This window comes from Coprinopsis cinerea, assembly GCF_000182895.1.
Source record: "Coprinopsis cinerea okayama7#130 chromosome 2 map unlocalized cont3.2, whole genome shotgun sequence".
Lineage (NCBI taxonomy): Eukaryota > Fungi > Basidiomycota > Agaricomycetes > Agaricales > Psathyrellaceae > Coprinopsis > Coprinopsis cinerea.
The window spans coordinates 3,172,601-3,198,691 of record NW_003307543.1 but is presented as its reverse complement, the minus strand read 5'-3'; the positions used below and the strand labels follow the sequence as shown (position 1 = coordinate 3,198,691).

Below are 26,091 nucleotides of genomic sequence, written 5' to 3'. Positions count from 1 at the left end.
ACTTGGCGACCTCCAACTCTGGCCCTTACAAGATCATCGAACGAATTGGCGACCTCGACTATCGTCTTGAACTTCCCCCATCCCTTTCCCGCATTCATCCTGTGTTCCACGTTGACAAGCTCTCTCCCTGGAAAGGCAATGATGTCAACGGCATTCTGCCACCTCCGCCTGAGCCTGTTGAACTGGAGGGGGAGCTTGAATACGAGGTTCACGACATCCTCGACAGTCGTTGGAAAGGACGAGGGAAGAATCGCAGGCTGGAGTACCTGGTCAGTTGGAAGGGCTACGGATCGACAGAGGATACTTGGGAACCAGAAGAGAACTTGGAGCACGCCCCCGACGCCGTCAAGGAGTTCCATCAGCGATCACCCCTCTGCACCCCGCCGCATCTCAGCCACCACCTTCGCTTCTCTCCCTTGGCGCTCGCTTGAGAACTTCACGGATACACCACCTACCGACTTCGACTGGGAGCTTGGACGACGCCTGCCAGTGATCATCGAGGACGATGAAGCTTAGAAGGGGGGTAATGTCGTGAACAGCAAGTACGAGCCCCTATTTTTCCTTATCTTATCTTATCGCTTTCATCGCTCTTATCACCTTTTCTTTATTCTCATTTTTGCTACTTATTCTCGACACGGACACTTTCTCCCATGGAACACTGCCTCGTTATACCCTTCGCCCTACGTCTTATTGTTCTCTCCATTCTTGCACTGCCTCGTTACTCCGTTATTGTTTCTTCGCTCTTCGCGCAGCCTTCGCGCAGCCTTGTGACTCTCCTTATTGTTCTTTTGTGTCTCGCCATCCGTTCGTCACCTTGACTCATCGCGGCTATGTAGACTGTAGAATAGGTATATAAGCTAGGTAGATCCCTCTGTATTTCCTCAGCTTGACCTCTTCGTCAATATACCGCTTCAGCATTCATCTGCCTTAATCGCTCATCGTTCTCACCTCGCTTCTCGCTCGTCATCGCTCCGCTATTCTGGTCTTTGGTTGGGTTTAGTGTTCGCTCTTCGCGACATTTACTTTGGAAATCTGTTCCAGGTCCCCGATGAATATTCATGGCTGGTGTACAACGAATGGGCAAAGAAATACGGTGCGTGAGGAGTGTTTCACACAGCGGCACAGACTCATAGAACATATCTGACCGACCATGGTATACAGGAGACATTATGTATCTCAACCTCAAGGGAAAGCCAATGATTGTTTTGAATACCCTCTCCGCTGCGGTCAACCTATTTGAAAAGAGAGCACCGTTCTTTTCCGACCGCCCCGACGTCCCTCTCGCCAAAATGTCAGTGAACTACATGTCATGACTTGCTCAGATATACTAACCGTGTTTCAGAGTCGGGATTGACTGGTCGTTCGGTCTGATGAACTACGGACCCAAATGGAGAGCTCACCGACGCTCGTTTCACCAGTTCTTCCATCAGAACGAAGTCCCAAACTATCGTCCCATCATTGAGCAGGAAGGACTTAACTACCTTCGTCGCCTTGCTTCCCAACCCAAAGACTTCCTGGACGAGACACGATTGTAAGTGGCTTTCCCTCTCATCAGTGCCATTTCTGACCGACATTTGCTAGCTTCTTTGGCTCGGTCATCATGCGGGTTTCGTATGGAATGAGCGACGTTGAATATAACAGGCATTGGGCGAGAAAGGCTGAGAAGTCGATCAAGGGCGTGAGCGAGGCCTTGGTACCCGGACGGTATTGGGCCAATATTTTCCCCTTCCTACGCCATCTACCCACCTGGTTTCCTGGTGTTGGAGGTTGGCGAAGGAAGTTCGCGGACGCTGCGTCTGCAAATGAAGATCTCTTGGTTGGTTCCTTCAATGAAGCCAAGGATCGAGTAGTAGGTTCCCTTATCTCCGGATCCTAGGCGAAGGATAAATCTAACACACATGTGCATAGAATGAAGGATTCCAGAGCGAGTTCCCGAATGTTGCAACTCGTCTTATTGAGTTGCTGCCCTCCGAATCTGACCCCGACTTTTCTCGTCTGGAAGCTCTGGCCAGATCCACCGTGGTAGTTGGATACATCGGTAGGCTCACCAGCCATTAACAGTCTCAAAGTCCACAACTGATACACGCATCGCAGCTGGCGCCGACACTGTAGGTTCATCCAACACAGACCTCAACAGAAACCTAACTTGGGCTCTTATAGACTGTAACCTCCGGCCAAGCGTTAATTTTGGCATTGGCAATGCACCCCGAAGTCCAAGAACGTGCCCGAGAGCAACTTGACGCCGTCGTTGGCCCCTGTCGTCTACCCACACCTGACGAGTGTGCTCAATTACCGTACATCCAGGCCATCGTAAAGGAGGTTTCCCGCTGGCACTCAGTTGTCCCCCTTGGTAAGTCACTGAGGACTTGTTGTAAATTCTGTGCTTACTCTAGTACCTTAGGGATTGCTCACGTCGCTGCCGAGGACTACGAATACAATGGTTATTTTATTCCCAAGGGTAGTGAAATATACGCTAATTCATGGTAAGTCTTGAATAAGCCTCCTGTTTCCATCCTAATAACTCCTCGACTTAGGGCCATTATGCACGACCCTGAAGTCTTTGACGACCCCCTCGAGTATAGGCCTGAGCGATACCTGAAGGACGGTAAGATCAACCGCGCAGTTCTTGATCCAGAGAATGCCGCCTTTGGCTATGGTCGTCGGTACGTCCTCTTTCGCGAGAAAGGGGGTTCGTAGGCAACTGAAGCATCTCCCAGAATTTGTCCTGGTCGTCATCTCAGTAACGAATCCCTGACTTATATGGCGGCGTCGCTCTTGTCCGTCTTCGAGATCAAACCAGCCAAGGATGAGAATGGAAAACCAATCCCTCTGGGACATAAAGTTGGACCTTCAGTGCTTAGGTGTGCCAAAATTTGTGATGATCTGCCGTCCCTACTAATCCGAGCCCGAAGCATCGTTGAACGATTTGAATGTGAAATTGTCCCTCGTTCAGAACAGCATCTTGCTCTGTTATCGGAGTGATTTCCTTTTGGTCTCTATCCCAATCTGGTTTGTTAAGTGAGCGCTAATTACCAAAGTTCAATGAGTTCCTTGCTCGGGTAGTCGAGTTGTACCTGTATTTTTAAACCTTTATTCTGAATAGTACATACCAGTACGAGCGATGTCGATTGCAATTCAACTTGGCCGCATGAATCCTTAAGCCAATTTGAAAGATTCAAGATTGGAGCTTGACTGCACTCTATCCAGCTGTGGACACTGTGCCTGGCAACTCCATGGCAGGATCTTGGAAAACGGAAACCGTGACAAAGATCGTCTAATCTCCTAGGGGAGCGCCTTCTTCAAAAAGACCGGTTCAAACGGATTGCCTTTCGGAAGCTTTCGATCTTTTCTTCTTGCGCACGCGGTCGAAGCAGTCAGAATGCCCCCGCTGGGGATGTCACTCATCTTCCCGTAGGGGACTGCAAAGCACCGAACCATCCCCTTTCTTGGACGCCATCGGCGCCCAATGGCCTCCCCTGACATTGGAAGATAACACCTAGACTTGCCGCTACCTCGGGTACGGCAACATCAACCAGAACTCCACTTTCGCCAATTCTAGGACAGCTTCATGGCTAAAAAATGGCCTATAATTTCGCAAGATCCACAGTATATCATATCTCAGGCCCCGCCCTTCGAACGAACTACCTTCAGTGGCTGAAAAATGCATACCCCAACTTCGAACAGCTCGCACCCGTGCTCTCACTACTTCGTTGGATTCGGACTCTTCCAGGGTTCGCCTCCAGTCTCACTGGACTTGGTGCTCTTGGGTGCGTTGGTAGCGGCCATCCTATTGGTAAAGTCGCTTCTCGCAAAGTCGCGACGAAACCCACGCGGCTTACCTCTCCCTCCTGGTCCGAGGGGCGTGCCAATCCTAGGGAACCTCCTCCAGATTCCAAAGGAGAAACCGTGGGTGGCTTACAGCGAGTGGTCCAAGCGCTATGGTAGGTCTACACAATCCAATGTGCTTAGAAAATTCCATGTTCTGAAAACGATCCTAGGCGACGCCATCTATCTTGAAACCGCAGGCCAGCCGGTTTTAATCCTGAACAAGCTCTCCGATGTGGTCGAGCTACTGGAGAGGAGAGCTCCTTACTTCTCCGATCGTCCTTCACCCCACGTATTTGAGATGTGAGTCTATTCGAATTCCAGGGTCATGTTTTGTTGTAACTATGTCCTGACTCTACCTTTCCAGGGCCAAGGTGGGATGGACAATGGGAATCATGAACTATGGTTCTCGTTGGCGTTCTCATCGACGCACGTTCCATCAACAGTTCCACCAACGGACTGTAGTACAGTATCGTCCCATCATTGAGGACGAATGTTTGAAGTTCCATCGCCGGTTGTTGGTTAATCCCAAGGCATTTCTCAAAGAGACTCGCTTGTAAGTGCTTGTTGTACTGGGCGCCGTGGGTTTCCGCTAACATATTGATTTGACAGTTATTTTGGATGTGTTATCATGCGCGTTTCGTATGGGGTGGACGATTATGAGTACAACAAAGACCTCATCGATCACGCAGAGAAGGTTCTTCACGGGGTCGTTGATATCTTGACTCCCGGTCGTTTCTTGGTCGGACCATTCCCGTTCCTCAAATATCTTCCACCATGGATCCCTGGAACTGCCTGGAAGAAGAGGCTTGCCGATATCGCCTCGTCAGCAGACACACTGGTTATTGGCTCTTTCAATGGCGTCAAGGAGCGCTTGGTAAGCACCTTCTAGTGTACCTTTCAGGCATTTAAACTAAGCGTACCGGGTAGCAAAATGGACAGCAGAACGAGTTCCTAGGGATTGGAGCTCGCCTTGTAAATGAGCTACCTCCAGAAACCTCTCCGGACTATAAGTTACAAGAAGAGATAGCGATGAGCACCACAATTACGGCCTATCTCGGTGAGTATACGTTCTCAACCTTTCGCTATGCTGTTTTCTGACATCCTCTGGCTAGGGGGTGCGGATACCGTGGGTATACATAATCGATGGTTAAGCCATAAGTGAGGCTGACCCGTACGCCTTTGCCGTAGACTGTCAGCTCAGCCCACGCATTATTCTTCGCATTGGCGGCGAATCCCGAGGTCCAACGAAAAGCCCAGGAGCAAATCGAAGGCGCGGTTGGAGCATATCAGCTCCCAACGCCCGCCGATTGCGAGCGGTTACCGTACGTCCAGGCAATCGTCAAGGAATTGTCTCGATGGCACTCCGTGGTTCCAGGAGGTAAGAGCTCATTGCGATTTCTGATATTCAAGGTTACTGACGCTTCCCCAAGGTATCTCTCATGTCTCATCGCTGGATCAGGAATGGAACGGTTACTTCATTCCAAAGGGCACGACAGTGCTCGGAAACACCTGGTGAACTGAGGACCTTTTTCGTCCCCCTTCCCGGAAACTGATTCTTACTACTCGCAGGGCAATCATGCATGATCCCGAGAGATTCGAGGAACCACTTACCTTCAAACCTGAACGCTATCTCAAAGACGGGAAGATTAATCCGTCCGTTTTGGACCCAGAAGTTGCAGCGTTTGGATTCGGCCGTCGGCGAGTGCTGTCTGGATTCATTTTCGTATTTCTTTCACTTACACGCACGTAGAATCTGCCCTGGAAGGCATTTTAGTCACGAAACGCTTACCTATATGACGGCATGTCTCCTGGCCATCTACGAAATCAAGCCACCCAAAGGGCCGGGTGGAGAGGCCTTGGCTATGGGGCAACTGCAAGTAACCAACGACAGCATCAGGTGAGAGAGCTCAGTACTGTTGGACACACTCGTGACTGAATGGTTTCCAGTGTGCCCTTGCCATTCGATTGCGATATTGTTCCACGGTCCGAGAGGCATGCAGCGCTTTTGTCGATGTGACAAGGCCGGTTCTCCACCAAAGAGCAATATGAGTATCCTCGAGGCTGTATTTAAGCTCCTACATGAAAGAAAATAACTTGTATTTGTATCGTTGGTTTGCTCCTGATGGTTATTCGTGCAAACAAAATAGCCTGGTATTACACGCACTAGTGTATGGTATTAGTACTTAGCCCCAATGAACTGCTTCTTTACTAGAGTTACAATCGACAGCCTGTCAACTCATCGAACGCCGAACGGAATTCGACCCTCGAAGCAAGTGAGATCGTTCTTTTCCCGTCATTGTACGATATTTAGGACAGATCGGACAGCCTACAGGCAAGCACGCTGATAAGCAAAGTTGAGAGGAGCGGAGCAGCGGATGACTGACCTTCAACCCCTGAACCCAACTTGAAACACCCGAGAACCCCTGTGGGTAATGTTTGTGGTACCGTAGAGCGCCCAAGCCTAAGATTAACCCAATAACAAGCCGTTTCAATGTCACCGCCAAGCATCGTTTTCGCTTCCAATTCCCAGGTACGGTCCTATAGTGATTCCATTTAGGTCTCCGGAGGTACCACCAAAATCGGAGTGCGGCACTGTCATCAAGGAAGTCAGTCGTCCATTGTATGTAGAACCCCCGTGTCAGACACACGCACCCAGGGAACATATTCGTAACCTTGCCTTCTCCGCCGACACGGTACCAAGATAAGCAGTGAACAAAAACCGAGTTCTTCATCCGCTTCTGTATATGTTTGTCATACGCATCCGTGGGCTCGACCTTTGGCTCGACTGCTTTCAAACTCCCTTCCAGGATAGGTTTAATGAGTTGGAACGTGTAGTCAACTTGTACTTCGGTGGAGAAGATAACGGAGGTATGGCCTGTTGTCGTGTTTGGACCTGTGCGATACGGAGTGAACCTTGAGTCGGAAGCCAATAGGGGTCCACCTACCAAGGAGGATGAAGAAGTTCGGGAACTTCGGAACTGTGGTTCCGCAGTACGCTTTGGCTCCGTTCTGTTCGTTGAAATAATCCTTGATTGATTCACCATCGCGTCCGTAGACAGGAAGAGGGTAGACGTCCTGGAACAGAGGTTAGGAGCATGAAGAGAACGGTTGAGATATCGAGTCGTCGCTTACAGCGGAAAATCCGGTTGCAAAAATGATCACGTCGAAAGGGAGAAACTCGCTCTTCTTTGTGACGATACCATTTTCGACTATAGAGTCGATCCCGTCCCAATTTAGGTGTAGATTTGGCCGATGCAGGGCAGGCAGATATCCAGTATCAAAGATTATCCGTTTGCATCCCATCGCTAAGAGAGAAGAGTGGATTTTCAGTCCCCGTGAATAAGACCTGATGACTTCGACTTACGGAATTTTGGGAACAAGTTAGGAAGTTCCTCACTTGGAGCCGCTCGTGTCATGTAACGCCTTGCCCATGCAGTCATGAGAGGTCGCAGCAAAGGGAAGTGAACGCTGAAAACGGCGAGATAGAGTGATTCCAGCTAAGGCTCCGTCAGCCAGAGTGTATTGGTACCAGAAACGAGTCTTACCGTGATGAACATTGAATAACGCATTATCCGGTTGAGAAGGGGTATATTTCGAGTCAGCCACCTCCGCATAGCTGAATATTGTGTCCGTATCTTGGGTGCATGGTTCGCTTCAGATGGTACGCTTCATGAAGATCAGCGACTCACTGGAGGCATGAACCAGTTGGGAGTTCGGCAGAAATTGACGACTTCGACTGACGGATCTTGCGTTATTACTGGTACGAATTGGGCCCTAGAGCGGAAGAGATATTAGATACGCTGGGGCATGTTGCATTGCCCCTGAGAACGCACGCAGAAGTCCCATTCCCGATCACCGCAACCCTCTTGCCAGTCAAATCCACGCTCCTGTCCCATCTTGCTGAGTGGAAAACGGATCCCTGGAACATTCCAAGACCGGGGATGTTGGCATAACGAGGGTTCTCCAGTACTCCGACGGCGGATACAAGAATCTCGGCGTAGGTCTTTTGCTGTTCCTGTGTGGCGGTATTGGAAAGGGTGATCTCGTAACGGGAGGTGGACTCGTCCCATGTTGCAGAGACTACGTTGTGGTGAAAACGGATATGTGGGTATAGGTGGTATTTGTCGGCGAGGCCTTTCCAATAGTCAAGAATTTCTGGTTGAGATCCATGACTTCCTGGCCAATCGTGAAGGTCGGTTGATAACGAGTAGAAAACGGTCGGTATGTCGGAGGAACACCCCTAAATGACGGGTCAACAAGCGCAGTTCCGCGCACTAACGACACATACTGGGTAAACGTTATCCTGTAGGCAATCTGTAAGGAAGTGATTTTACAAAGAGAAGATACACGAACCCTCCAAGTACCACCGACTTCCTCGTGCTTCTCGTAGATCTGCAATGCAGTTAAAGACCTATGCCTTATCCCAACCAAGACTGCGACTGACGACGAAGTTTTCATATCCAAGTTGTCGCTTAAGCTTGATCGCAAATGTAAGGCCGCCAGCCCTAGATATGGGTAGCTCAGTGGAGGTGAAAACACGATGAAAAGGGAGGCCAGTACCCTGCTCCTATGATCGCAATAGTGGGCGCCATAGCGCGTACTTGATTGAGTTTGCTGTTGGCGTAACAAAATCCGGCGATGCCCTTGTGAGTTCTGAGCCCCAATGCTATGACGAAGGAGAAAAAGCGAAGAGAAACTGACCTTGGGTTCGTCCGAGCTGGAGTTGAACGATCCTGGGTGGGGTTGATCGTCAAGTCGTCGTCCGACATCGATGTGCAAGTTGGTCGGTGAGTGAACCATGGGAAATGGTGTTACCGGGACCCGGCTTTCTGTCCACCCGTCGATGGGCCGTCGTGCAAGGTTACCTGGCCCATATTGTCGAAGTGCAGAGCTCTGCCCACCTGACCACCGTTCGCGCCAAGTTCCGGCGCTGCGCTGGCTGCATATGAATGACGGATGAGTGGTTTGACTGCGGCCGGCCAGCCTCGCCACGGTCGACAGCAGCAGCGAGGAGAAGCGCGGGAAACCACGGTGCCAAGAATTGTATGTCAGCAGGAGATATGACTTATTGATCCGGGCTCCTGAACGGATCATTGCAATTGTGCCTGGAAGACTGTCGTCGAACCGAAGTTCTCGTGGTGAAACCTGTGTACAGTTCTCTTCTCCTTACAGACGATTCCTTTGCCTCGCCCGATTCGAAAGCATTCCTCGCACTAGTGGAACCAGGAGTTGCCGGAGCAAACCAGATATGCGGGACTTTTCAGCCATGGACGCCAGCCTTCCAACACCGTTAAAACAAGAGAATTCAAATGTCAGCGAAGTCTCTGATATCTCCGTTGCGTTCAAAAGCCTGCTGAAGCATCTGCAAAGCGAGCCCAATTTATCTCAGGCGTCGGCATTCTGGTCCATTCTTCCACTGGCCTCCTTCCTCTATACCGTCGCCTTCATTTCTATCACTCTTCGCTCAGCGAGGCCTTGGCACGGATCAGCCCTTACTTGGATGTACGCTGTTGGTTTGGCAGGGACTATCGGACTCCTTCGACTCTCCATCTGGATTGCGTGCGCATTTACGACATTCCTATGCAAGGTCGATATTATAGATTCGGGTTTAAGGGGAAGGGAAACGTCGGACGAGGGAAAGCTCGCAAAGTGGGATGAATTGTCTTCAACTACGAGACAGGCTATGTGGGCTGGGATGCTAGGTTAAGCGAGAGGCCTGTGGCCAATTGGAAGTTTAACTCTGCCAAGTACGCTATACCGTCTGCCCTGTATGTATCGTACGTCGTCGTGATAGCAGACCCGGGGTCTACGAAGGTTAAAACTGGTGGATCAGTCGAAGAGACCCCATACTGCTCCCAATTGTATTTGCTCAGTAAACTGTGAGTGTTGGATGTACTTGGATTAAGGATGTTTGCGAATGAGACTAGAAAGACTATTAGACGTGATGGACGGACAAGGGACCAAAGAACCTACTCAGCGCATCGGTCCCGATATAGTCTGGATTGTTTCCGGATGCGAAGAACTCTGGTATCTCATAGGTGTGGGCTGCGCCTACATACGGCAAGGCCTTCCCTCTTTTCCACACTAGATACGCCGTATGAATTAAAAGGAACAAAACCGGACGCAGAGGGTGAGATGACTCACAAAAGGACCAAGTTGGTTGGGTCTTGGAAACACGCGAGACGAAAAACCGCCTTGCTGCATGAAATCTCCAATCTCCATGGAACGCAGCGATACGCTTGAACTGTGGTGTGAGTGCATTGGCGCTTCCAGTGCCAAATGGAGACCCCTAAGAAATTCTCTAAACGGATTGATATTGAGTAATGCAACGTTGCGACATACTGCAGTGGGGTCTTCTGGATAGAGAGCAGCAATCATGTCGATCTTATCTTGGGTAACTGGGAGATACCTATTCAGAGGGCACATTATCAGCGTTAGTGTGTGTCATTACCATGATGGAATGCGGAATGCGCACCCTCGAAGAAACTCTTTAAACTCGGCGTCAGTTCTAGGTGACAAAAGGTCGGGACTTCAATATTCAATGAACACCGGTGCACGAACGAGAGTCGAACGTACGTTACGTTCTGACTGCCAAAGGAGAATATCGTTGCTTCATCGTCGCATGCTCCAGAGACAATCGGAACCTTCGCATACAGACCCTTAATGAGCGATACCTGAGGATTCCGAACCAGGACTTTGCCATCAATTGTTGGACCAAACGGGAGTTTCAAAGAGTGGTATCCGAGGAGGTTTGGTGCTTTTGTGATCACCGATTGCAGCTGGTCGTGTGGGACACTCCTCAAGCAGTCGATTTTGTCTGCAGCGTCGGAGCATCCGGTGTCTTCGACGAGCTTGTCGAATTGTGGTTGGCCCCTTTCGATATCCCCAAAGGGCACAGGACTACCTGATTGCTATAGATATCTCTGAGAAAAAGAAGCGCAAAGGGTGTAGTGCTGTGTACGAACCATGAACGCGCCATGAAAAAGGCCCTTCGTATCACCATCATTTCGGACGAGATGGAGACCCACTGATGACGCCCCAGCGCTCTCACCCCAGCTTTACAAGCCGCGTGAGTTGCATGACTTCTTGGACCAGACATCTCCAGACACGACTCACAGAATAACCTTGTTTGAATCTCCACCAAATCGGTAAATGTGCTTTTGCACCCATTCCAATCCCGCGACCTCTGGAAGATTGAATAGTCAACGCAGAAATCTCACATTTCCCCCTAGCTGAGGCACGACGCACGATCGAGAATACCAATGTTACCAATGCCTGCTTCTTTCGCCTCCTTACCAGGGAGGAAGCCATACGCAGACATTCGATAGTTGATGGAAACGTAGATGACGGGAGTACCAAGTGTCATCGAGCGCTCGACTATGGGTGTGCCGTCGTAGCTGCTCGTATCACCCAGCATGAATCCTCCCCCGTAGATCCACTGAATTCGCCCAAGCGAGTCAGGAAGGTCCGATTCGGGCGAAGCAAGTCGTACTCACGACGAGTACGGGAAGCTTTTGCTTCGAAGGAATATACGCTGGTTTGATGACGTTGACGAAGAGACCTGCCAGTGTGCGCCGAGAGAGTCGTCAGCAGTCCTACCTCGGTACGAGCTTCCAAAAGGTTGGTTCGAGTGGAGCCAATACGTACAATCTTCAGATTGATTGGTGAACGTATCTTTTCCGTTCGGTGGGAACCCAGGAAGGACGCTCTGTTGAGGGCAAGCAGCCCCAAATCTACTGGCGTCTTTTAGCCCTGGAAACGGAATGGGAGGTTTTGGTGGGGAGAATCGTAGGGGGCCAACTCTGTTGGAATCCTTTTTAGTCAATCTTCCAAATCTCGACATGAGGGTGCACGAACGGAGGAGCAGCGTAATGCATTCCGTAGAACCTGTGAGTATTCCCTTCCATCACCCCCTCATACGAACCATAGCTGAGGTGAATTCTGGGGTGCTCGGGATTAGTGTAGCTGTCGGGAGTGGGACACATAGAAGGAAGGGGAGATCGTATACTGATAGCGCCCGCTGCATTCAAGAGAACAGCTGCACACACGGACCAGAAGAGCATGGCTGTCCAGAGCGACGAGGAAAAGAAGGGGGAGTCTAATGGTTGTGATAAAGGGACGAAGCGAGAAACATGTAATCTAAAGATCTAGGACTTTAATCTAACCCTTCAGAGGCCATGGTGCTTCTCGTAACGACTCCGCAAAGGTGGAACGAGAACTGGCCTCTCCACCGAGAGTAAATATAAAGGGACAGCGCCAATGATGGAAGCTTGCGGACTGGAGTTCTGAAGGCCGCGCAAGATGCGCACTACTTCCTATCCGGGGTTTGGAAAATAGCGACTCTCTCACCTTGCGGAACGTGATGATATTGCGATAGATAATTTTAGATCGAGTTTAGAATTGTCGGCTAGACCTATCCGGTGGGCTGAAGTTTGAGCCCCTCCAACGCGCTTAATTCGGCGGCGGAACTATGTCTGTATCGTCAAGGTCTGTGAAATGAAGAAGCCTCAAGCGACAATACATGTGACCAATACAGCCAATACTGTGTGTTATGTCCCATTTCTCGCTCCAACCCAGTTTTGAGAACCTTAGCGCCCATGGGCAGATTAGACGCCCAAGGTGATGGCGAATGGTGAAGCCAGCAATTGAGGTCAAATACAGGCTCAATGGTGCTCAGAGAGTATATACGAAAAGAATATGATGGGATTAGGAGATTGGAATAAACGTCGTGAAAAAGAGTGGGATCACCTTCGAAAGAGTGGGATGGTGGTGGAGGGGTGGCCTCTCTCCATTTTCAGCATCTTCAACGTCATATTATTTGGAAGAAGGCGCGCAACATAATATTCCCTTCCCCAACCTTTTAACTACCCAACCCAACCCTAAACCCAACTCTAACCACCAACCCTCACCCTAACAGCTGCGCTACGCGCAGATAACTAATACTGACTCTAACGGCCGCCTTCAACGGGCGGCACGGAGACTGGGCGGGATTGGCGTCACAACACGACGAAAAGAGTGGGATGACGGCTGGGATCCCACTCTTATTCCCCCATCCCACTCTTGTGGGGGCAATCACACTCTTTTCAACGCAATATCATTTTGAATCTCCAATCCCATCCTATTCTTTTCGTCATCTCCCGTGCTCAGACAGCCTATTAGTTCCGTTTCTCTTGTCCAGAGGCAACATCATTTGGCCAACCATACAAGTGGAATCTCCAGGGATATCAGCAACGATGTAGTTACATGAGCGCGGGATTTGTCAGTCAAGCACCACCCCACCCAGCTCTAGCGTAACATTCGCCAGGTACGAGATACCTTCCACTCGGTACGTGTCGTAAGTCGTGATGATCGAGTTTCCAGGGTCGACAAAGGTCAGCCCAGGAGGTGCTGACAAGTTAGTCCCATACTGTTCCCACTTGTAGTACTTCAGGAGGCTGACTTCGTGCGAGGTGTTGGGATCGAACGTATTTGCAAATGAGACTATGGTATAATGTTTGGTCAGTGAGAGGATAAGTAAACGTCAAGGAATAAGATTACTCAGAGCGTCAGTCCCAATATAGTCGGGATTTTCGCCCGTTCCAAAGATCTCGGGTATTTCTTGTGTGTGTGCGGCACCGATGTATGGCGTATCCTTTCCGCGTTTCCATACTATCATGGCGAAGGTGAATGGTCAGTTCGGACCTACTTTTTCTCATCCTGAAGAGAAGCCAGGCACTCACGGTAGTACCAGTTAGGTTGGGTCTTCGAGGCATATGACATGAAGAATCGGCGAGTGGAGTGGAAGAGCCAATCAGTCTGGAAAGCAGCTATGCGCTTGAACTGGGGAGTGAGAGCATTGGCATTGCCTGTTCCAAAGGGTGAGCCCTAAACGACAGGGTATAAATTGGCTTTAGTTTCAACGAATAATGATGTCTGTGCATAATGACACACCGCTGCAGGATCTTCTGGATATAGACGAGCAATTTCGTCCAGCTGGGCATCTGACACGGGTAGATAACTTGGGGTAAGATCAGCCAAATTAGCCGCACCTCGACATACAGCAAAGTGCTTACACCCGAACGAAGTCCCTGAAGTGTGCATCGGTCCTGTTATGAAGGTTGATGAGCATACCAGATTGACTGACAAAAGACATCCATACGTGACGTTTTGACTCCCAAACGAAAACATCGTCCCCTCGTCGTCGCAGTTCCCCATGATGATAGGGACCTTTGCGTAGAGGCCGAGGGCGACAGATTGAAAAAGGTTTCTAGTGACCACAATCCCATCGGTTGAGGGACCGAACGGAAGCTTAAATGGTGCATAGCCAAGTAGATCTGGGGCCTTCATAACCGCGGCATGGAACCTCTCGTAGGGCAGGTCCCTGAGACAAGCGATCTTGTCGGACGCCTCGAAGCATCCGGTGTCCCGAGCAAGGGTGTCGAACGGCTCCTGGCCAGCTTCGATAGGGTTCCACGGGATTGGTCCGCCCGATTGCTTTGAGTCTATCAGTGATGAGACGCCTTTGGTGGGCAATGGACTCTTACCATAAAGGCTGCATGGAAGAGCCCCTTGGTGTCACCGTCATTCCGAACTAAGTGTATACCGACGGCAGCGGCACCCGCACTCTCTCCCCATCTAAAAAAAGCCATCGAGACAATGTCGAGTTAACCATGTTCCCTGTCACCAATATAAACGATGATGGGCTTACATCGTGACCTTCCCAGAGTCACCTCCAAATTTGTGAATATACCTCTGCACCCACTCCAACGCAGCGACCTCTGGTGAGCAAGCAGACTTGGCATCAGAGTCTACCCGAGCATGGCAGATAAAGCGTACTTACGGTCTCGAATGCCAATGTTTCCCAGACCAGCATCCTTCGCTTCCTTTCCACCGAGGAACCCGTACGCTGAGAGTCTATGGTTGATTGAAACGTAGATGACTGGTTGATCAAGCACCAACGAGCGCTCCACCAATGGTACACCATTGTAGCTGCTAGTATCGCCCAGCATGAATCCGCCTCCATAGATCCACTGTCAGGACACAAAAGGTGAGGAGTTGGGCACTGAAAGCACTGAAGAGAACGTACGAAGAGGACCGGAAGTTTCTTTCCCTTCGGAATATGAGCCGGCTTGATCACGTTGATGAACAGGCCTGATGTGAGGACCGCATAAGTCTCGGGTTTCGGAGGAATCGAGAACGAAGACAACTGACAATCCTCAGACTGGTTCTCGAACGTATCGTTCCCACCAGGTGGAAATCCGGGAAGGATACTCTGCTGAGGGCATGCCGCCCCAAACTGCGACGCATCCCGCAGGCCCTTAAACGGAAGGGGAGGCTCAGGTGGAGCAAAGCGAATACTATTCAGGTCCTTTCAGATCGATATCACAAATGAAAGGCATGAGGTACGCACGGAGGAGCAGCATAATGCATCCCATAGAATTTCTGGACGTTGCCCTCCGCAGCGCCCTTATACGACCCATAGTCCAAATGAACGACAGGCCTCCCTCCGAGCTCATCGTTGCGGCGGGCGTCCAAGACCGAGGGCTGTGCCACAGTGGAGAGAGCGTTGAACAAACTCGCAACTGCCAGAGCAGCCACAAGGTGCTTCAATGAAGTCGGCAGACGCGACGGCATGCTTCACCTTGACGCGAAGACTGAGAAGACTCGGACTGAGTATGTGAGTCGAATGAACAGCTTCTATTGCAAACCCGCACGCTTTTATACTTTAGCACCACCCTCATTGCCGGCATTAAAGGATCTCACCTGGCAGACTAACAGAATAAGCGATGTGTCAGAAACCTTTCATTTCGTACGGATGACTTCCATTCAGGGTGGGTAGTCTGCACTACCGACAGAAGAACTTGAAGAGAAGTGACGTTTTCGGTCCAGATATAGAACTTTTGATGCTCGTCATGCTACGGAGACCAACTCCGCAAAATGGTGCCAAAAACCTGGTCCTTTGGCTAATGCTGACAGAGCAAGGAAGAGAGCAGCGCCCACAGATGAAACGAAGACTTTCAGGGAGAAGAACGAATTCTGCGAATTTCGGAAATTATGATAGTCTCCGGAGGCAATAAACATGACTAATCTACCCCTATTCTATTGAAGCGCTCAAGGAGCGCGCTCAGGTATTTAATGGCAAAGTACCGTCTAGGTGCCGTAAATTGTACTCAAAAATGCCTGTAGCTTATTCAGAACGACAGCACGCCATCTAAGATCAAAGATCCAAAAAGAAATCAGTAAGCGAATCAAAGAGCCTCTGCCTAGTCGCCCCAACCCATTCGTCCCACTCTTTCCTACACCTCGCACACAAGCTATCACTCCCGACCCTACTCGCACCTGCACCGCCGTTACTCCCAGCTCCCTCTTCCTCCAGAGCCCCAAAGTTACTCTTGAGTGTCTTCAACGGGTCCCAATTCGCCAAAATATTGGTCTGGATAGTCAACAACCTCAACACGACATTGTCGTAACAATGTCTTTTCACCTCTCCACCACCATCCTCATCTCCGCCCTCCGTGGCAGATGAGACAAGCGGACACTGAGACCCCCACCTCTCCTCAATCCCCAAATTCTCAATCTGCATCCCAATCCACCCAAACATCCTCTCCCTCCCCGCCAACGCCTTAAACCGATCCTCAACACCCAACAACTCAACCCTCGCACTCCTCGCACTATAATCCGCCAACTTCAACACCTCCTTCGAATGGTTCGGGTAAGCCGTATCCACCGCCGTCCTCGAGAGGTGGTAAAACGCGATAGGGAGTATAGATCGCAAGTTGAACCTCCGCGCGACGCGGATGACAGAAGCAGGTTCGGGCGCGTGGAAGTCCATCGCTTTGTGAGGCTGAGACTCCCAGCGGGTGTAGAAGAGCCGTTCGCGCTCGTCCCAGGCTTCGAGTGTGGTTGGCCAGTCGCGTTGGATGTGTTCGAGGATCATGGATTTGAGGTCTTCGAGGAGGAACTTGTCCGCCATTTCGAGCACGCCGTAGAGCCTGTAGGCTACATCAACATCCTCTTCGTGCACTGGACTCTGGCTGACCACACCGTTAACAAGGGAAACGAGCACGCAGAAGGTAACGGGACTCACCTAGGGTCATAACTATACTTCAACACAACAGCCACATCCCGGGGGTCATCCACACTATTAATCATCGGGAGGTTGTCATAATACATCTGGGTATCATCAGGGTGAGGAATCGCCAACACGTTCCTCAACAGTTCCGACTTCTCCAGAACAGCCCGATGCACGCAGAAATAGGTGAAACTATCCTCTCTGTCCCGATTCCTACACCGCACTACGATGTCGCCGTCAGGGAAGTAGAGTTGAGGGTGGTGGGTGTGGATCGGGATGTCGGATAGGGCGCGTAACATAGTGCTGGTGCTCGAGGTGCGTCGTGGTACAGCGCGTGGATGGTATGGTCCGAAAGGTCGTCGTAGGTAACGAGCGAGATGAACGGCAGAAAGGAACTAGATGGAAGTCAGAAAGAAAGCTTTAGCAGGACGTCGTTCCAATTCATAGCACGCATTATGCACTCCTTGTTCCTGCATCCGCGACGCACGCCACCACTAGCGCCGAGATCCCAAATTTAGGTTCACACTACGAATGAAGCCAGGCAAAACAAGGCAAATTAAACATTCAAGGTGAGACAAAATCTCGCCGGAACTAAGCATGACACGATAAGAACAACAAAAAGGATAAGGAAAGCAGTTGAACAAACTGAGAAATTATGAAACATCGAAGCAGTAAGTGGAGCGAAACGAACGGAAACGGACTCCAAGGGAAGAAAGGACACAAACGCGCACCGACAAACAAGCGCTAACCGAGAAAAAAAAAAGTATCATCACTCGTCATCACCTCCCCCATCCTGCTCATCAAGCAACTTCCTCGCATACAAAACACCAAGCACCCTCATCACATCCTCATCACCCCCAAACTCCTTCATCACCTCCTTCTCAAACGCCCGAAACTCCTTTACATTCTCCTCCGTAACCTTGCTCGCCAATTCGTCATGGCGTAGTGACCACTTTTGCACCGCCTGTTCATAGGGATCGCGGGGATCGAATGTCCGTTCGGGGGAGGATAAGAGTCGCTCAACGTCCATGGCGTCCTCATCGTCTTCCCCGTCGGATGAGGATGGTTGGAGCTGGTCTTCTTCGTCTGATACAGAGGGTTCTGACTGCTGCTCGTCTTCGTCATCATCATCGCTAGCGTCTTGGTCTGAGGCGCTATCCTGGTCGATAGCGTTGGCGTAGACATCGTCGTCGCTGCTTGCCTGTTGATCCTCCGGGTACTGTAATTCCCCCTCTTCATCCGGATGATCCGGATAACCGAGCTCATCATCCTCTGCCTGATCTTCCTCCCCTGCAAGCTCACCACCTTCTTGATCCACTTCTCCGTCCTCATAATCGTCTCCGCCCTGATCTTCGTCAACCTCATAATCGCCTCCGCCCTGATCTCCATCGATCTCGTAGCCATCTTCGCCCGGATCCGGATTATGATCAACCTCATCTCCTTGCCCCTCCGGGTCTTCATCACCACCCTCCTCGTCACCACGTTCATCATCAAAGTCACCTCCCTCCCGATGCTGATCCTGATCCTGATACTCCTCTCCATCCACCACCATCTCTTCTCCCCCATCTCCACTTCCATATTCACCACCCCCATCTTCCTCTCCAACTTCCCCGCCCTCTTCCCCACCTTCTTCATCTACATCTTCTTCTCCACCAGCCACTTCCCTATCTTCTTCGTCTCCATCTTCGTCACCACCGTCCTCATCCTCACCTCCCTCACCACCATCATCCTCATCGTCATCAGATTCAGGAATCCCCACATCCGGACTCAGCACCCCCAACACCTCCTCCGAAGACCTTCTCGACCTCGACCTCGATCGTCGCCTATCAGCAGGCGAAGGCGAGTCCTCCCTCTCCTCTCCAGGCGACGAAGCCATCACCACCGAGTTTCTCGAGGTTCTTATGCGGTCCTTCCCATTCGTCGCAGAGTTCGTGTGGTCCCTCGTAGTAGAGTTTCTCGCGCGATCCGTAGTAGTAGTCGTGGTTCGTGTACGCTCCTTCGTAGTCGTAGAACCAGCTGAATGTACCGATGCCTTCTTGTCGGACCCCGGAGACTTTGAACCCGCCTTCTTGAGATCCAACAAACGCGGCGGAGAAAGCATGTTCTGCAGCTGCGGTAGACGCGGAGGCCGCTGCATCCCTCGCACCATTGCTATTAAATCGTTCAGCCCAACACGGGATCTCTCGCCTTGGCCCTCTTTTCGTCTATCGACTTCACCACGCTCTTCAACATCGACCCGTCCTCCAGCCGCTTCACCACCCTCACCCTCATCCCCCTCTCCACTGCTCTCCTCACCTTCCCCTTCCTCCTCCGCAACCATCAAATTCATCAACGTCAGCGCCTCCATCTCCAACTCACCCGGCACCGCACCCCTAAGCGACCGCCTATACCTCCCCGCCCTCGTCGACCTTGGCGGCTCATAAGGCGTAGGCGGCAACTCATGCACAGGCCTTATATCCAACATCGGTTTGACGCTTGATCGTCGGCGGGCATGGCCTTGAGCACCCCCGAAACTAGCCCGTGCACCCGAACGAGCCTGTGTACCCGAGCTAGAGCGCCGCCCCTGACCCAGCCCACGTCCATGTCCATGTCCAGCTCCGTGCGTAGCCAAACTATGCCGCCCCTTGTTCACTTGCCTAAGATCCACAAGGTCGCTCGGCGTCGTTCGCGAACTGGCGGGGCCACTCCCAGGCGGGTGAACACGAGCGAGGTCGAAGACCGATGTATCTTGCTCTCCCCCTCCTCCTACTCCATAGTGCCCTGCCCCTGCCCCTCCCCCACCCCCTCCTTCTTCCCCCTCCCCTCCCTCCTCCGCAATCATCGAATTCATCAACGCCTCCCCAGCAGCCTCAGTCTGCTTCTGCAATTCGGCAAGGTACTCATTCAGCTTCTCCAAATCCTTCAGCCTCTTGTACGCCTTGAACACCGTATCCTCTGTCACACCATACCGCTTCGCCAACGCCAACAGCACCTGCCTGCCCGCCATCTGTAGTAGCTGCGCATCCGAATGAGGGGAAGCTGGGGTAGTCGTGCAGGTGGTAGCGGTTTTATGCGGCGCTACAACAGCCTTGCCTTTGGCAATCGAAGCTCTAGACGACGTCCTCGAGAGGACACTCGGCGCCTTATTGCTATTACTAGAAGCACTCGACCGAGTACGCGTGCGCGTGCGCTTCCGCAACCTCTGCATCGCAAGCGTCTTGTGCAAATCGATCCGAGGCGGGGGAGCTTGCATGGTATACACCAGCGGCGAGCGGGGAGGCGGTCGGACATCGCTGAAGACATCGTCCAGTTGGATGGGCCTGTCATCCAGCTCCCCGGAATCGTTGACGAGGGTGACAGAGGCACCGGTGATAACGACCGACTCGACCCTGGATTCAGCGGGTTTTGAAGGGGCAGCAGGTCGACGACGCCTGAGGCTATCGGATATTGATCGCGGAGGATCGTCGTCTAAGCGAGTCCGGTGGATGGTAGCAGGAGGAGCGGGGGCGGCGAGGAAGTTCTCCTTGGGCGGGGCGTTCAAAAGCTCGCTATTGACAGGTTGATGCGGTTCAGTGGTGCCACCCGCCGCGCCATTGGGCGGGAGTTCAACCGCATCGAGAACTTCTTCGCGCGAGTGGTAGTGGCCAGGAGGGAGCTTGACCTTGGACGAAGAAGCTTCAGATGTAACGACGTTCCCAGACGATCGACGTGCGGGCGCAGGCGGCGGGGGGTGTGGTTGTTCCTGGACCACCCTGTCCTTGGGTGGCGGAGGGACCTCAGTCTGTTGCTCTTGTTCCCGCGGTTCCTGCACATTCGAGGGCTTTGGTCGACTATGGTGGTGTTTACGAACAGGAGGCCAGGGCCTAGACTGCTGAATGGTGGTCCTGAACGCGCCTTCCTTATACACAGGAGGCTGGCGTCGGACAGATGGCCGTTGCAGGGGTGGCGGGGGTGCGTTGTCGTGGTCCGAGGACGAGCCAGACACGAAGGGATCCTCATGAATCGACGACCGCCTCTTCTTCGGTTTGGGTTTGGGCGCCTGCGAGGGCTTTGCGGGCACGGGATCAGCTGCTTTCGGCACTTCGGAAGTCGGTTTCTTGGTGGCAGAGTCGGGAGGAGTAGGTGCGTTGCCGTTGGGTCGGGGCGTGGATGTTGAAAATCCGCTTGGCGGGGGATCGGCGGGGCGAGACAGTCCTGGGGAAGGCGCCGTATTCAGGTCGGGGTAGATTGAAGCCACACTAGAGGAAGTCAGTACATTGACTACAACGCTGGAATTCAAAACCTACGGATTTTGGTCGGCAGGCGCGTTGTTCTCGTCCGGCATGGGTTCCTCTGGAAAATCGCCTGGTATAGCCTGGTTCTGCTGTCCTTCGTTGTCCGCATCCTGGCCTTTTGACTGTGGAGGAGGCGCTTGCGACTTTTCCTTGGGCTTCTCTTTCGCTGGACACTCCTTATTCACCGCGCCACCAATGCCCCCATTACTCTGCGCCAACGTCCCAGTTTTCTGCCGTTTCTTCTCGTGTGTCGAAGCCTGGGGTTCGTCTCTCGCTTTCCGCTTCAGCCCCATCTCAGCCTGCTCCTCTTCTGCATACTTGGCCTGTCCCTTTTCCGCCAACTTTTGCTGGTGTTTCAAAATCCGTCTGTCAAACTCGGCTTGGTGTTTCTTGTACCGTTCGCGCCATGACTGCCAGGTATGTCTTCTGGACCACGACCATTTGCGTTCTGCCTATTACCCAATACGCGAGTCAGAGAAGTCCGGGGCAAGGTGGGAGTCGCATACGTTTTCGACTAGTGTTTTGTAGAGTGCGTTTCCTAGTCGGCCTGCAGGTTCTGGTCGGTACTTTGCAATGTATTGCATAAGTAGGTTGTCATCGGCGGACGTAAAGTCGTTGCGACCCGTGCTATTCAAAGTTAACTTCAGTTTTTTAAATAGCCTGGTAACAACGTACTGCGCAGCCATGCCTCATTACTATCTTCCTCCAATTCCTTCAAGATTTCTCGACTTGAAGCTGTACCTCCCATTTGAATCAATTCTATGACCATATCACGACTCTGAACGTACCTTTAGCTTTAAACGCCACTCCAGAGCTTACGAGACCCTCGTTTGTCGCAAAACGCAGGCCAGATGCGACGTTGGGCGCAACGACGGATATGGAAGAAGTCAAGAACCAAGCCAGGCCCAAGCACGCAAACGCGCTCCTCGTCAAAGTCACGTTACCGCCCCGTCACGCCCGTGCATCAACTTTCTCACGTTTTACCTTCAGGGGTACGAGACTATTCAGGGGCTGTGCCTTCCTCCTCCAGCAACCGGTACGCATGACCAGCCCCCGACGACGTTCCCGCCATTCTGCCCGTTTTCCAGATACATATTCAGGCTTTGCCTAACATCCAGCAAGGGTTGTTGTTCGAGAATCCTCTCTGTTGCATTGACAGACATCTACATCTACACTAACGATCAATGTAACTGTCGGGTTAATCCAAGTCATCCATGATGAATTCTCGAACTTCCACATCCTCGTCCCAAAGGCCACGTTCGTAGAGTTCTGCGTCGAAGTCTCGCTCGAAGAGTTCTGCATCGGGTTCGCGCTCGAAAAGCTCTGCATCGGGTTCCCTCTCGAAAAGTTCTGCATCAAGCTCGCGCTCAAAGAGCTCGGGATCAAACTCCCGCTCGAACAACTCCTCCATAACCTCCCTCGTCATAAGCTCATCTTCAGGCAACGAACGGAATCCGAGACTACAAAAACGCATCATCGTCAGCACCAACACCCTAAGAGAAACATGTAACATCATAAAAAAGACACCCACAGTCCCTTGAAAACACCACCAATACCCTTCCCAACCTTCTTGAAAAAGTTCTTCACCTTGTTGGGTTCGCGGGTGTACAGCTCCTCCAACACCTCAGAGCGAGTAACCAACTCTTCCAACAAGTCGCGGGTGAAGAACTCCTCCAACGCAGATGAGGAGTCAGCGCGGGCGATCAACTCCTCCAAGACCTCACGCGCCTCCATCCCTGAAAACTCTTCAGAGCGGGGACGGTTGACATCGGAGACGTCGCGCGTGGTGAGGTCGGTGAGTTCCGAGGGTGCGACGTCGCGGCTATATAAAGGAGGTTGGAGGTTAGATTTATAGGCTATGGAGAGGAAGGAGAGCCTGGTGTACGTACGACTCGAGGTGCTGAGGCGGGATGCTAGCGGCCGAAGCGAGCGTAGCACCAGCGACGACGGCGGAGATGACAGCGGCGGTGGAAGTGAATCGCATGTTTAAAGACCGTGCTCGAAAGGGTATGGAAAGAAAAGCTTGAACGACGACGACGACGGAGGAGAAAGACGACAGAAGATGACGAAAAAAGACCTAGAAGAGGATAATACCACCAGCGATCAACGCTTCGGTATTCGAGTTCTGTGACTAGCGTGGAGGAGACCTGCTCTAAGGAAACCCACCAACCCCACTCCGAGCCTCCTTTATATACCCAAAAGATGAAACGCCATCTCCGAGTCTAGAACCCAAACCAACACATACATACATCGGGTTGACATCAGGAACTGGAAGTAGTTTCACATATGGCATCATTCCTCCAACGACGGCAGTGGGTCCCATGGTACCACCCACCCCCATGTGCATAGCCTCGAGGCTCGCATTGATTTCACCATCCCTCATCGATATTACTTAGGCTGCGAAATGAGAAAGGTTCGCCCATCTCTGGCCGTACATCAGATGCACGCGGCTTCATTTCGGTTCAGTTATAACAGGTCTCCATGGTACACCCTCAAGGGCATTTCTATCTCACTTACCGCGCCCAGGGGTTGCGAGGCTACTTGCTCCCTCCCAGGGAACGTCTGAACAGAATGACGACGAGGCTGAGCCAACCCATCCTTACATCTCGAAGTATTCCCAACTTCTTCCTTCGCCATCTACTGTACCAAACCCAACCCACCTCCGACCCCCCTCTCCCCTTCAAGCTTCAAGCTCCAACTGTTTCATCCCTGCAGATCGCGATTCGCAACCGACCCTAGCAAAGTAAAAACACCCCATTGCCATCACTCATCTTCAATCACTCCATCACCTTATGAAACGTTTCTTTGCCTAACTTAGGACAGCTACGTCTCCCCATCTCCGTGCCGCTCAACATCTCCGTGCTCCGCAGCACCGGATTCTCGTAACGCGGCTATGTACACACTTACGACAAGGGCGGAATCGCGGATTTTCGTTGCTGACCTCAAGGATATATCTGGCATGCCCATAAGTCCTTCAAGTCGAAGAGATATCAAATCACCCGGGTATGTCGGGCGCTACGTATATGAGCTCTGTCACTGTGTCATCCATGAAGCAGAAGCAACGCAGCAGTGAAGCGTAAGGTTCGCGCGCCCATGGCTGGGCAAGAAGAACGTGGATCAATACGAATTGACCACGCCCAACGAGAAGAACATAAAAGAGATCAGAAAAGCAGGGGTATTCTTAGTCTCTTCCTAAGGGCTTCAGTATAAAAAAAACTCGAGGATCATTATCAGCGCCCACCCTGGGTCCAACAGACATCTGTCTAAGAAGTTATTTCGAGCGTTCAGATTGAAGATTCCGGAAGATGCGCTTCTATCCAGTATCGGCGTCGCACAAGGTTATTATCGTCTTCAACTTCTCATATGCACCATCCAACGACGACAGTGCGGAAAACGATAATTCAATATTCAAGCCCGATGTCGAAACCAGGAGATACACACACTGGTTTAGTGATTTGGTCGCTAAAATTACGAGCACACTCATCTCCTTCATTCCCCTCCTTCCATACCCAATCATAATCATTCCCATCCCCCGCCCTCCACTGACACGTACATTCCTGATGTCACGCGTTCAACCTGCTGGAGGCCACAAAAGGCTGAGGGTGAACCGCGCACAAGACCACAGCACGTAAAATCACACGAACCAGTTACGACGAGAAATGGTTAATCCAATGACCACACTCGTCACTCGAATGTATGCTTCGCCTCCACCGCAACACCCACCTGCGACAACCTCCCAAACGCTGCCTGCACTGCCTCTCCCACCTGCGCGTCCACCGTCTCTTCGTCCAACCCTCCTTGCTCCCTCCAAAGTTCCTTAATCATACTCAAATGAAGCCGGAGTTTTTGAAGATGACGGAGTGGGCGACCAAGCAGATACTCTTCTATCGTCTTCCACTCCTTGTCCAGTTGGTGGCAAAGTAAGACATTCCACATGGCCACGATCTTGATCTCGAGAGTTGTCAGGTTGGGGATGGCGGCGACGGCGTCGCTGATGAGAGAGGAGACCATGAATCCGTGAAGAGGGGTGTACCGCGTCCCGGTGTAGGCCAGGTCGTCGACTATGTCACACGCGTTTATTTGGAACTTGAAAGTCTTCAGAGCCACAAGGGAAGACCAAACCGGGATATTCTGTCCTGCACAGAGCAAAAATAATCCCGTATTCTCTGGAAAATGCCGTTCAGTAACTGGTAGCCGATAGTCAACCTCTAGGAAGACCGGCACGTACTTGTATGGATTCCACCCGAGGACCATTCAGGTACCTCATATGTGAACGAAGTCAGGTTCGAGGCAGATGCAGACAACAGTTCAATTGCCCTGAGTCGATCCGCAACAACGTTGGAAGCGAAGTGGAAGTGGCGGAGCGAACCAGGCGCGATGGCATCGATGACCTTGTCGAGACAGGGTAGGTTGGTTTCGTAGACCAATTCTTTTGTCTGCAGTTTTTCCCCCGGATCTCCCACTGGTAACGTCCATGGGTAGCATTGGATGAGAGCGAGGGCGTCGAGTTTTGGGAACCTCTCGCACATTCTTATGAGTTCAATCCTTCGAAGGTTGGGAGAGATTATAGGACCGAAAAGGTCTCCCGGACGATGGACAATCTGTTGGATTCTCCAGCTCTCGAAAGTAGATTCTAGCCGCAGGCTTTCCAATTCCGTAAGGCGGGAGAAAACATGACCAAGGAATTTCGATAGCATTGCGATCATCACCCCCCGGATGCAGATCTGGATAACGACCATTTAAGGTGGCCCAAAAGTTCTTCACGTAGGTTCCCAGTCGAGGGTTCTCCTCGAGTGCTTGAGCAAACTTTGTGATAGGGCCAACCCCTACATCGAAAGACGCCGACCGAAAGAGATGCCGTTGGCAATGCGCTGTGAGGACCTTGGTGGTTATGGACCCTGCTCGCAACGTAGACATTTCGTCGGTGAGATGGTCGAATATAGCATACAGAAGGTCGAT

At 51.7% G+C, this 26,091-nt stretch overlaps 9 protein-coding genes across 9 annotated transcripts; 2 read left to right on the top strand and 7 right to left on the bottom strand.

Annotated features, from left to right (window-relative positions):
- Positions 1–1,048: 1,048 nt before the first annotated feature.
- Positions 1,049–3,152, top strand: CC1G_12514 (cytochrome P450; the record flags this gene model as incomplete). Its single annotated transcript, XM_001839933.2, has 11 exons — positions 1,049–1,097; positions 1,162–1,291; positions 1,343–1,531; positions 1,582–1,849; positions 1,909–1,993; positions 2,062–2,108; positions 2,161–2,350; positions 2,402–2,483; positions 2,535–2,663; positions 2,718–2,861; positions 3,104–3,152. The coding sequence occupies 11 exons, from the start codon at positions 1,049–1,051 to the stop codon at positions 3,150–3,152; spliced, it is 1,362 nt and encodes a 453-aa protein (XP_001839985.2).
- Positions 3,153–3,661: 509 nt separating this feature from the next.
- On the top strand, positions 3,662–5,845 carry CC1G_12513 (cytochrome P450; the record flags this gene model as incomplete). The annotated part of the gene is made up of 11 exons (XM_001839932.2): positions 3,662–3,941; positions 3,999–4,128; positions 4,193–4,381; positions 4,438–4,702; positions 4,756–4,885; positions 4,941–4,954; positions 5,017–5,206; positions 5,259–5,340; positions 5,398–5,508; positions 5,579–5,725; positions 5,776–5,845. The coding sequence occupies 11 exons, from the start codon at positions 3,662–3,664 to the stop codon at positions 5,843–5,845; spliced, it is 1,608 nt and encodes a 535-aa protein (XP_001839984.2).
- Positions 5,846–6,381: 536 nt separating this feature from the next.
- On the bottom strand, positions 6,382–8,628 carry CC1G_12512 (monooxygenase; the record flags this gene model as incomplete). Its single annotated transcript, XM_001839931.2, has 13 exons — positions 6,382–6,420; positions 6,477–6,721; positions 6,774–6,903; positions 6,961–7,133; positions 7,193–7,325; positions 7,374–7,463; positions 7,518–7,602; positions 7,662–8,068; positions 8,117–8,131; positions 8,182–8,220; positions 8,273–8,333; positions 8,389–8,471; positions 8,530–8,628. 13 exons carry the CDS (start codon positions 8,626–8,628, stop codon positions 6,382–6,384), a joined length of 1,599 nt encoding a protein of 532 aa, XP_001839983.2.
- Positions 8,629–9,509: 881 nt separating this feature from the next.
- On the bottom strand, positions 9,510–11,891 carry CC1G_12511 (carotenoid ester lipase; the record flags this gene model as incomplete). The annotated part of the gene is made up of 12 exons (XM_001839930.2): positions 9,510–9,751; positions 9,802–9,912; positions 9,973–10,117; positions 10,171–10,237; positions 10,304–10,336; positions 10,405–10,739; positions 10,794–10,884; positions 10,945–11,014; positions 11,077–11,266; positions 11,325–11,389; positions 11,476–11,630; positions 11,686–11,891. The coding sequence occupies 12 exons, from the start codon at positions 11,889–11,891 to the stop codon at positions 9,510–9,512; spliced, it is 1,710 nt and encodes a 569-aa protein (XP_001839982.2).
- A 1,196-nt stretch (positions 11,892–13,087) lies between these two features.
- CC1G_12510 (carotenoid ester lipase) lies at positions 13,088–15,441 on the bottom strand (the record flags this gene model as incomplete). The annotated part of the gene is made up of 9 exons (XM_001839929.2): positions 13,088–13,308; positions 13,366–13,476; positions 13,548–13,692; positions 13,939–14,301; positions 14,352–14,442; positions 14,516–14,585; positions 14,648–14,837; positions 14,894–15,164; positions 15,218–15,441. The coding sequence occupies 9 exons, from the start codon at positions 15,439–15,441 to the stop codon at positions 13,088–13,090; spliced, it is 1,686 nt and encodes a 561-aa protein (XP_001839981.2).
- A 388-nt stretch (positions 15,442–15,829) lies between these two features.
- On the bottom strand, positions 15,830–17,178 carry CC1G_12509 (hypothetical protein; the record flags this gene model as incomplete). Its single annotated transcript, XM_001839928.2, has 2 exons — positions 15,830–16,841; positions 16,895–17,178. 2 exons carry the CDS (start codon positions 17,176–17,178, stop codon positions 16,025–16,027), a joined length of 1,101 nt encoding a protein of 366 aa, XP_001839980.1. The 3' UTR covers positions 15,830–16,024.
- A 470-nt stretch (positions 17,179–17,648) lies between these two features.
- On the bottom strand, positions 17,649–21,818 carry CC1G_12508 (hypothetical protein; the record flags this gene model as incomplete). The annotated part of the gene is made up of 4 exons (XM_001839927.2): positions 17,649–21,096; positions 21,145–21,584; positions 21,639–21,759; positions 21,808–21,818. The coding sequence occupies 4 exons, from the start codon at positions 21,816–21,818 to the stop codon at positions 17,649–17,651; spliced, it is 4,020 nt and encodes a 1,339-aa protein (XP_001839979.2).
- Positions 21,819–22,330: 512 nt separating this feature from the next.
- On the bottom strand, positions 22,331–23,116 carry CC1G_12507 (hypothetical protein; the record flags this gene model as incomplete). Its single annotated transcript, XM_001839926.1, has 3 exons — positions 22,331–22,592; positions 22,664–22,954; positions 23,022–23,116. 3 exons carry the CDS (start codon positions 23,114–23,116, stop codon positions 22,331–22,333), a joined length of 648 nt encoding a protein of 215 aa, XP_001839978.1.
- A 1,700-nt stretch (positions 23,117–24,816) lies between these two features.
- Positions 24,817–25,829, bottom strand: CC1G_12506 (hypothetical protein; the record flags this gene model as incomplete). The annotated part of the gene is made up of 2 exons (XM_001839925.2): positions 24,817–25,298; positions 25,361–25,829. 2 exons carry the CDS (start codon positions 25,827–25,829, stop codon positions 24,817–24,819), a joined length of 951 nt encoding a protein of 316 aa, XP_001839977.2.
- Positions 25,830–26,091: the final 262 nt, after the last annotated feature.